Source organism: Medicago truncatula, chromosome 4 (assembly GCF_003473485.1).
Source record: "Medicago truncatula cultivar Jemalong A17 chromosome 4, MtrunA17r5.0-ANR, whole genome shotgun sequence".
In the NCBI taxonomy this organism is placed as follows: domain Eukaryota; kingdom Viridiplantae; phylum Streptophyta; class Magnoliopsida; order Fabales; family Fabaceae; genus Medicago; species Medicago truncatula.
In genome coordinates this window covers 45,589,538-45,600,411 of record NC_053045.1, presented here as the reverse complement: position 1 = coordinate 45,600,411, position 10,874 = coordinate 45,589,538, and the positions used below count along the sequence as shown (strand labels likewise).

The 10,874-nt window shown below is 32.1% G+C and overlaps 1 protein-coding gene and 1 pseudogene across 1 annotated transcript; one reads left to right on the top strand and one right to left on the bottom strand.

Moving 5' to 3' along the window:
• The first annotated feature begins 257 nt into the window (after positions 1 to 257).
• Positions 258 to 1,419, top strand: LOC25493299 (polygalacturonase inhibitor 2-like; annotated as a pseudogene).
• A 6,892-nt stretch (positions 1,420 to 8,311) lies between these two features.
• LOC25493298 (60S ribosomal protein L44) lies at positions 8,312 to 9,248 on the bottom strand. Its single transcript, XM_013601768.3, has 4 exons — positions 9,112 to 9,248; positions 8,811 to 8,990; positions 8,622 to 8,696; positions 8,312 to 8,515 (listed from the first exon to the last, which is right to left on the bottom strand). The coding sequence occupies exons 1-4, from the start codon at positions 9,112 to 9,114 to the stop codon at positions 8,456 to 8,458; spliced, it is 318 nt and encodes a 105-aa protein (XP_013457222.1). The 5' UTR covers positions 9,115 to 9,248; the 3' UTR covers positions 8,312 to 8,455.
• Between the last annotated feature and the right edge of the window lie 1,626 nt (positions 9,249 to 10,874).

Here is a 10,874-nt window from a genome sequence, read left to right as displayed (position 1 = left end):
TCCTATGCTGTAAATGAATGCACAAGAACATGGCATGATGAAATTGTCGTTTATAGTAGAACAAACAACATGCTGCAGAGGTTTCAAAAGAAAAAACATGCTGCTCAGAAAGTAAAAAAAAGGTGATTTTTATACGCTCCATCATGTTAGATGTAACTCTTTATTCAGCATCCTGAAAGCAACAGGTAACTCCTCACTCAAATGGATCAATGTGTACAAACTCTCTACCTTTCCTAAAAGTAAATTAGTTCATCTCACCACTAAATCATCTATTTTTTTATATGCCTATATATATGTCCCAACAGCAACAAGCAAATGAATAGAAGAACAAGATGATAGCATCAACCATGCAACACTTCCTCTCATGCATACTACTTCTCTTAATCATAACCACACAACGCTTCATCATACCTTCACTCTCCGAAAAATGCAATCAACATGACAAAGAAGCCTTACTCCAAATCAAAAAAGAATTTGGCAACCCAACCAAACTCTCTTCATGGGATCCAAACAACAATGACTGCTGCAACGACAAATGGAAGGGTGTCTCATGCGACTCAGACCGAGTCGCCAACCTTGGTCTCGACGACCTCAACCTCCCTAAACCTGTTCCATTTCCACCCTCCATCACTAACCTCCCTTTTCTTGACGATTTCTCTCTCTCCCGCATCCCCAACCTCGTCGGCACTATCCCACCGTCCATCTCCAAACTCACCAATCTTGATTACCTCACCCTCAGCCATACCATACCAGCATCTCCGGCGAGATACCAAACACTCTTTCAAATATGAAAACCCTATTACGGATCGACTTCACCAACAACAAACTCACTGGTCCCCTCCCTGCTTCACTCTCCTCGCTCCCTAAGCTTGAAATAATCTCTTTAGACGGCAACCAACTCACAGGTACAGTACCGGAGTCCTACGGCTCGTTCCCAAAATCCTTTATGTCAATGACTATCTCGCGAAACCTCCTCTCCGGGAAGATTCCCGCGTTTCTGGTAAAGCTGAACTTGGAGCATCTGGACTTGTCACTCAACATATAATGTTGGGCATGAACTCACTGGCTTTTGATATTGGGAAAGTTGGGCTGTCGAAGCATTTGGAGACTGTGGATTTGAGGAACAATAAAATCTATGGTACGCTACCTAAGGGATTGAGGAAGCTGAAGTTTTTGAGTGAATTTAATGTGAGCTACAATAGTTTGTGTGGTGAGATTCCAATAGGTGGAGAATTGCAAAGGTTTGATGAGTATTGTTATGCTCATAATAAGTGCTTGTGTGGCTCTCCTCTTCAACCTTGCAACACTTGATTCGAATCTGACAAAACTTATGTCACCAGTTTCAAATCCATATAATAGAAATGTACTGTGTTGTTGATGTAATTTTGGATAATTAATTATTAATCACTCTGTTCCTAATTATGCGTCTCTAAATAATTTTATTTTTTTTTAACAAGTTTTTTGAGAGAAACAGTTCCTTTTATTTTATCTTTCAATTGAATTATTTGGACATACGATTCTCAATATTGTATATCACACCTATATACTATTGAGTGAGGACATCACGAAAATGTATAAGTATATTTGAATTATTTGAAGTTGAACAATTCAAAACTAAAGAAATTGTATACATATATCAATAAATGATGTATGTTTTAGGTCGTGTGAAGTTCAACAAATACTTGATACGATATGAATATGATACAACATCGATATGATACGGGAAAGTTTCACAATTCAATATATGAAACGGTCAAAATACTTAAATAAAAAATTAAATTTATCATTAAATATCTAAATAAAAAATATATAAATACGAGTAATATTGATAATAAAAATAAATAAAAAAATCGTTACTTAGTCAATTACATATATCCCAAAAAGAGAACATAATTACTCTTATACTATATCTTTTTTTTAAGGATACTCTTATACTATATCCTAAAGAACATCATTACCAAATGTATTTATTATAGTATTTTTTTTAATTTTTCTTAATTTTTTATAGAAGAATTTATTTTAGAAAAATCATGTTTCCTCTTCTTCTTTTTTTTAAAACAAAATAATAGAATAATCATGTATCTAGCGCGTATCAGTTTTCACTGTCGTATCTCTCACGTATCCCGAATGTATCTAAAATGTATTGGACAATTTTATTTTATTTTTGACAAAAAATGTATCGGACAATGTTTTTTTAAAAAATTGAAATTTAATCAACGGATATCAAATTAACCCTTTATGTTTTAGAAAATCAACAACATTAGAACCAAACCTCATATCATAGTTCTCTCTTATGCCATAGATATAGGAAAATAGTTTATTCTTCTTACTTGATCTCACAATTTTTTTCTAATACATCCTCAAATAATCTTTTAATCTCATTATTCTCTCTTGTGCCATAAATATAGTTTATCCTTCTCACTTTTTTTTTTTTTGAGGAATTTATTCTTCTCACTTAATTTCACTATTTTTTTTTCTAATATACATCCTCAAATAATATGTTAGGGTGCGTTTAGTTTGCAAAACAACAAGTACTGTACAGAACAGTACAAGAAAGAACAACACAATACAAGGGAGAACAGCACAAGACAAATTTTTATGGCATTGAATAATTTTTTGTTTTATACGATTTTTGGGGGACGAAATGTTATTTTGATATTTTAGACAACCTGTACGTGGGACAAAAAGTTGTGTTGTGGTTTGATGAGGGACAAAAATATCAGTTTTTGTCTTGTCTCTTACCTCCAATTTATCATGTACCTGAAACAGTTTTCCAAATAAAACACTTAGCAAATCAAACGCACCCTTAAACTCATTAATTTGTATATTGACTTTCTCATATAAAAAATTTCATCCGTATATATAAGCACATAATATCCGCAACGAACGTGATACAAATATTTAACGATGTTTTGCATATAATTTTTTTAATAAAAATGCTAAATTGATGTTGATAGTTTACATACAAATACTTTGTTCCAACATGTTTGGATCACATGCATCAATGTTTGGAACAACTTTTCTAACTCCATTAATTACAGGAAGATTGGTCACTTTAGTTCATGAAAAGGAAATGAGTCATCACTTTAGTCCTTGAATGCAGATAAATTGCAAAATAATCTCTGAATGTAGACTCTGTTAGTCAATTTAATCGTTGAATGCAGACTCTGTTAGTCAATTTAATCCCTAAATGCAGACCCCGTTAGTCAATTTAGTCCCTGAATATAGACTCTATTAGTCACTTTAGTCACTTAAATTGACCAACACAATCTACATTCAGGGACTGTTTTGCAATTTCTCTGCATTCAGGGACTAAAGTGACTACTCCATTCTCACTCAGTGACTAAAGTGACTAATTCCCCTTAATTATAAGTATGTCCTCAAACACCAACCGAAGATGACCTCACAAACTGCGTTTTACAAATAGGAACATGCAATTAAATTAGTTTGATCGGAAACTAGACTCATGGTTGATCCGATAATTGTGCTGGACTATATATGTATATGAATCGTCTAATTTATGGTTCAACCGATGGAACCGCTAAGAATTTTGCTCTCCCCCCAGCACAAAACACTCGCGCCCACCATGTTTTCCAAATATACCCCTGCGTGAGTTAAGTCACGCAGCGTGACTTAACTCACGCACCTCACAAGCTCTGCATGACTTAAGTCACGCACCACTGAGCCTCTACGCGAGTTAACCTGCGCAAGTTGGCCGGTGGTAAAAACTGAAGCACAGACGTTTTTGGGACGATGGTCAATGCTTTTGATTGGTTTTTATACTTTTTTTTTTTAGTTTTTCACACGTTTTTGGACCTCATTAAGTGATATGCTACCTTAAACCACCTATAAAAACCCTAACATACTTCCTCTTTTCCTCACATTATCTCCTCCCCCTCTTACTCTTCTTCCTGTTTGCTTCTATAGTCTCTAGGTTTTTTATATCCCTTTAGGTAAATACTAGTAGCTTTTGGGGGAAATAGTAGTATGTTAAGTTGAGGAAAAAGACATCATCCCTTGAGGTAAAATTAGGTTTGCTTCCTTTTACTCTCAAAATCTTTTTACCGTGGGTAAAAAGAATCATCATGGGGGTATAAAAGGAACCAAATTTAAATTTAAATCAAGGGATCTTAATGTCATTTTTCCCAACAGGACAGATCACTATTTTCCCCAAGAGCTATTGTCATATACCGAAGAGGGTAAACATAACTTTTTACCCCAAGAGGGTAAAAAGATATTAAGTATATTAGTGAATTCCAATAAAATATATGTATTGCTTATTGTAATGTTTGAATGATATTAATAAAATGAGAGTTGTATTTATTAATTTTGTTTTTTATTTGTATTTATTTTTGCATTTATTTTATGTTTATGCTTATGTATTGAATAAATAAATATTGAATAAATAAAATCGAATTTATTTTCTAATTTTGTATTGAATGAATAAATAAATAAGAATAAAAATTGAATCAGAATATAGCAAATAAATAATTTAGAATAAAGTGACCAAATAATTTAGAATAAAGTAAATAAAATATTTTAGAATAAATTAAAAAAAGTAGCTACTTTGCGCCACTTAACTTGCGCTACGCTACTTAACATGCGCACCAGTTAACATGTGCGCTAGTTAACTAGTGCATGGTGCGAGTGTTTTGTGATGGGGGGAGAGCAAAATTCAACCGCTAAAATCGATGAGAACTAGATTGGGTCAACTCGTAGATGGTTTGTAATTAAGTAAAAAAAGAAATAAACTAGACAGAGGAGTCAAACCCATACCATCAATGCACTACACCACCCCTTTACCACTCGGCCAAGGTTGTTTCGGCTCAGCATTGCATACTCCCTGGCCCCCTCTCTTTCAAATTGATCGAAATGCTTCATGATATGTAACATTGACGTTTAAGACATTGATTGATTTGTAACGAGTCCAAATAGATATGACAACTTGAACCTAAATACCATCGCAACAAGATGGAAAACCAAGCATTCGAACAAAAACCATGCTTAAACAAAGAAATCGCCGGAAAATTAAACAAAATCTGATGGGTGATTTCGAAACATAAAAAGGACTAAAAATCACCCGGACTCTCCTGTGGTTGAGGGAGAATATACAGAAGAGTATAGAGAAGGTTGTGGGAAAGGCGGCTAGGGTGAAAAATCATAAATGTCATTATTTAATTTTAACCACGTATTTTTTTTAGTCTATGTTTAACCACGTAATTAAAAAGTAAAAAAAATAATACACACGCATATATTCCTTTTTATGAGAAAAAATTAGTGCTTGTAATAAATTTAAAACAGAGTCCTCGTGAGCTTTGTTCAGTTGGTGAGGACAATGCATAATATATGCAAGGTCCAGACTTCGAAACCTAACACCACCAAAAAATAAAAATTCAAAACAGGGAAAGAAAATATTTGGCGTGCGAGAAATAAAAATATGGCTGCATAACTGGATTACCTCTAAAAAAAACATGGCTAGATTTGATTGATAATAACAAATAATCAACAATTACAATGACAAAAATGATTTGGTGCTTTCTTTCCTATAATTTTGCAATGACCTCCTTTGCCACAATGGCTACTTCTGCACTTCTGATCACAATTTGTGTTATCAGTCTTATTACTTACAAAGCAGCGACCTATATGATTGTCATTACAACAACCCAGTGCATCCACCTCTCCTCTCAATGGAGCAATATTCATAGCATCACCCATTGTTTTGTCGCATCCTGTTTTAAATAAGGACTAGTTTATAAGAAAATAAACAACTATAATATGTATTCTTTTGATTTTCAACTCCATTGGTATGTATAGTTCAAAATGTATAAAGAAAAAAAGTTCTATATTTTAGCAAAACTGATTTGCATGATTCTTTTATCTTAACTATGTTGACATTCTTTTCAACAAGTTGACTATGTTGACATTATAGAACCTAACTATCCAACTATGTCACACATCAAGAAAGTTTTATTGAACAAAGAAATATCAAATGGATTACTCCGATTTGGTGATACAATTTTAGTGTAAGATAGTGTACGAATAAGGGCTCGTGAGACTAGTTTGATGCAAAATTTTATGAATCGGGATGTTTGTTCTGTAAAATGTTATAAATATTTTCGTCTTTGATTTATTGAAAAATTCATTAGAAGAGTGAAAAGAAAAAGATCAATCTTAAAATGATAAGAAACAAAATGAAATCAACAATGGTGGCCGCAAGAGGTAGAACTCTTACTCCACCCATCTTCAAATTAGTTAACTAGTTTAATATGTGTGCTAAGACCAGGATTGAAGAAAAAAGAGCACGATCATAATTAGTTGCAAAGAAAATTTAATATTATGATTGATAACGAAATTGAAATTTTTACCTAAGAGCACAATCATAAAAATAACGCATGCAAGAGGTAGAAATCTTCTCAGTCCAGCCATCTCCAAATAATTAGTAGTTGCAAGGTGTTGTGTCCCTCAAAGAAATTTTTGTTGCAAGGTGTTGTGGATAAGTCAAAACATGGATTGAAACATTTTTATACACAGCTTGATAGGTGATCGTTTCTTTAGAGTAGAGAAAGTTATGCATAAATTGAGTAACACCATTATATCAAATAAGTAAAGAGTTACTCTAACAATTCTAACTCTTACTTCGAAATTCGTTCAAAAAATAAAGAACTCTTACTTCGAAATATTTAACTCCTTTACAGTAACATCAAATAAAAAAAGTTACGCATGTTTTTTTATGAAATTGATATTGGCTCTGAAATTTTTTGTATTAAATTTAATATATTCATTTAACTTTTTGGCTAAATTGTATTTTTATCCTTTTTTGTCAATTTTTAGATTGTGTTTCAAATTTAGTAATTTTAATCCTAATATTTTATCAAATTTTGGATTTTGGCCTATGTGTAGTTTTTTTTTTTTTTTTTTGTGGTAGTCGGGGTTTCCGTATATTTCATTTCGCAATGTTCCTCCTATTTTTACAACTTTTAAAATTGAATCCAACACTTACATTAAAAGTGGTGTATCAAAAAAGTCTAATATAGATTCCAATACTTATTTTTTATAACTCGGCATTTTTTAGTTTAATAAAAATTAGTTGTAGTTGTTATTTATAAATTTTATTAATTGCTGAAATTTTCTTAACGCCCCTCATCATCATCAACAACTCACGATCAGTATCTTCAACAACACTCGGCAACTCATTTAAAATAAAAAAATAAAAAAATAAATTGCCATCACCCCCTGTCTCATCTCCCACGTTAATCAAGCTCGTTGTAGTCAAAATTTTGGACTTCCAAAATGAATGGGAGCATTATTGCAACATTCATCATGTTTGTGCCACAAGATCGTGTGGTCAAGAAATTATGGAGAAAATGAAGATTTAAGGATTTTTAGGCCATTTTAATATCTTATTTAATTGAAAAATGTTTTTTGTTAGGAATTATCTACTATATATATATATATATTCTAATTTCACATGAAAATTTTCTTTGTTTATCTAATATTGTGAGAACCTTGTTATCTACTTGAATCAGTGTTAAAATAATCTTAGTTTTTTTTAGTACTACTCTCAGCCTTAACTGCGTAGCTCTAATGGGATCCCATGCATTAGTGTTGAGTTACTTTATTAATTTCACATAAATCACCTCTAGGTGGAGCTAATTCTAACATCAAATGCAGCAACCTTACTCAGATGAAATTCAAACATTAATTCACCACGACAAAAAACTAACCACTATGGCTAAACCTAAAAACAGTTGGTTAAATATTCTTAATTTCTAGTATATCATTTAACGAACATTTATGCATGTTTGTGACGAGTGGATGATGAATAAAGATATCTCAACACTGTTTTTAAAATACAAAAGATTAACTTGACACAAGTAAAAAATAATAGTACAACAACAATTTTTAATTTTCATAAAATATTTAATATCTTACTATGTCTACTACACTAATTTACCCATCAATACAACACTACAATCGCCGTGCACTCTTACAAATAGAGGACTCCCATCAATGCAAAGGGAAGATTATATTAACACATGATTCAGATAACAATCACAGACGAATTAACACAATCACTTAAAAAAAGTGTGATTAATATAAAAATGCATCAGAAATGAACACACAACAAGAATTACTAATAGGAATTATAGTACTACTCTATCTCACCACTTCTTTCATTACTAGAAATGAAAGATTTCAGGCATCACTGAGTAAAATCATTTCTAATAAAGTTAATGTTGATTCATTTCAAGCTAAAACTAGGGCTCCAATTTCAAGCTAAAACTAGGGTTCCAATCAAGCAAACAGCATAAAAAGGAAAGAAAAGTAAAATAACCATCCATTAGAAATATTAAAACAATAGTCTAATAACAGAGTATTTCTGCAAAATTAAAAATCGAAAGATGGGTACAAAAGAAAAACACAGTAAAACTGCAAAATTCTTGTAATTTTCCACCTAAAACAGAGATGTTCCTTTTCCCTTCTTGTCACCACCAATCTCAAAGTGCTTACACCTCTGAAAACACAAACAAAAACATACATCCCATTACCCACAGAACCCAAAAAACAGAACAAATTTCACTACAAAAAAAAAAAAAAACAACATAAACAAACACGCTTACCTTAATTGCGTGTTGTGAAACATGTTTGCAACCTTGACACTGAAGCCTCAGCACAATTTTCTTAGTAGTTTTTGCCTAATTCAAAAACAACGATAAAAACAAATAAATTAATAAACCTCTTAATTACTAATTGCTAATCAAATTAAGAAAAAACAACAAGCAAAGATTCAAGGTTAATTGTAATTGTACCTTTTTGTGAAAGACGGGTTTGGTCTGTCCACCATAACCAGATTGTTTACGGTCATAACGACGTTTTCCCTGAGCAGCGATGGAATCCTTACCCTTTTTGTATTGGGTGACTTTGTGTAAGGTGTGCTTCTTGCACTCCTTGCTTTTGCAGTAGGTTTTCTTTGTCTTTGGAACGTTCACCTACAACAGCAACAGAAAATTGAATTAATTCTCCATAAAATGAGATCCATAAATGAAATGAAATTGTTATTGATGGATGAAGGTGTTGTGGAAAGTAAGATGAGGGAAGAGACGTGTTTACCATTGTTGCAAGGTGGTTTGAGATCGGCTCGGCTGGGCAAACGAAGAGTTGAGAAGGAAGCAGAGTCTGCTTTATATGACTGTGAATTAGGGTTTTATGTTATATCGGGTCGTCTTTGGGCTTACTGGGTTGGTTTGGTTCAGACTTGGGCCCATATTAAATCATTCGTTGAGCCTTTTCGGAGAATTGCTCTTCTCTCTTCTCTTTTTTGCTCTAAAAAATACACCTACGTAAGTTAACTTATGTTGAAAATACATATACGTAAACTAATTCACACTCGGTTATTTAACGGAAATGAACAAAAACAGATGGGAGAAGAACAATTACCTTAAAAAAGTTGAATAATTTGTGATTTTTATATTTTGCTAAGACGATGTGTAAAAGGAGTTTTATATATAAGAAATTGTCACTGAAACTTAAATTGTTTTTCTAGGGATGAAACTTAAAGTTGTTAAAAGCGATATGGAAGATGAAAAAAAAAAAAGTTTATATATATATTGCTAAAATTGAGTATTTCTTAGGCTAGAATTGTTGATTATTTGACACATCAAAAAAGTTTACGACTATCTCTTATTCTACCTTCTTAAGGTTAGATTGTGCAACCCATCTAAACAAATTGAGACTGTCTCTTATTCTATCATATGGTATGTCAAAGTTTAAGTTGTAAAAGCCTGAATTTACTCTATTTATTGTCTATTTATTTTTCTTAATAAAGTTTGTTTGGTCAAGCTATAGTTGACCCTAATATTTAAACCTATTTTTTCCCTTCCTAATAATCCCACGCCTAACCAATGGCATGCCATCACTGTTTACTTCAACATTTAAAGCTAAACATATTTTTAAGAAAAATGTTACTCCTCCGTCCCTAAATAAATGATCTAGATGACTCTGACACACATACCAATGCATATGTTTTATCTTTGATATCTTCAATTCTCTACTAAAAAAAATTATAAAAATTTAATATTTTAAAAATACTCATCGAGACGAATCCAACAACATCTTACATGATATTATTTATCTTTGTGAATTAGTAGAAAAGTATGGTCAAAGTATATCAAATCAATAATACATATTGTCAACTAGATCATTTATTAAGGAACGGAGGGAGTAGTTAGTACGATAATCAATTCGCGGGATGCACACGAACAGTCAAATAGTGATGTTCTAGTTATTTTTTCTTTATTCACACAAATAGACAAGCCTTTGACTATTATTTAAAAAAAAAAACAAGCCTTTGACTACAGTAATTATATGAAATATATTTTGACGAGTAAATAGACAATTACTCCATGAAATTGTAAGTTTCGTTAATTATCTTCCTGAAATTAACAAACTTCAATTACCCCCTGAAATTGCACAACGTTAATCAATTTACCCCCTTCGTTAAGTTTTTCTGTTAGTCAACATAACGTTTTGCAAATACCCCCCCTGAAGTTTTGCACTTATGTGCAAAATGCCCCCAAACTTTAAAATTTATATTAAAGATTATGTTTCCTCAAATGATATTAAAGACAAACAATTAACAATTAGCTTTATGTCTCCGCTTAAGTTTTTGGAATAAAATTATTGAATTTTATCAACGTCATTCAATTTCAGAGGGGTAATTGATGAAACTTACAATTTCAGGGGGGTAATTGCCTATTTACTCATATTTTGGCATTGAGATACATGGATAAATTCATCTAAACGATTGTAATTTGCTCAAATCTGTTTGTATATTGGCAAAAGTTATGACGGTGTGCTTCGTTTATGTGATTTTT

Coding starts and splice junctions, on each gene's coding strand:
- LOC25493298 (XM_013601768.3), bottom strand. Junction 8,697..8,810: donor AACCCGTCTTTCACAAAAAG/GTACAATTACAA, acceptor TTTTTGAATTAG/GCAAAAACTACTAAGAAAAT. Junction 8,516..8,621: donor TTTCACAACACGCAATTAAG/GTAAGCGTGTTT, acceptor TTGTGTTTTCAG/AGGTGTAAGCACTTTGAGAT.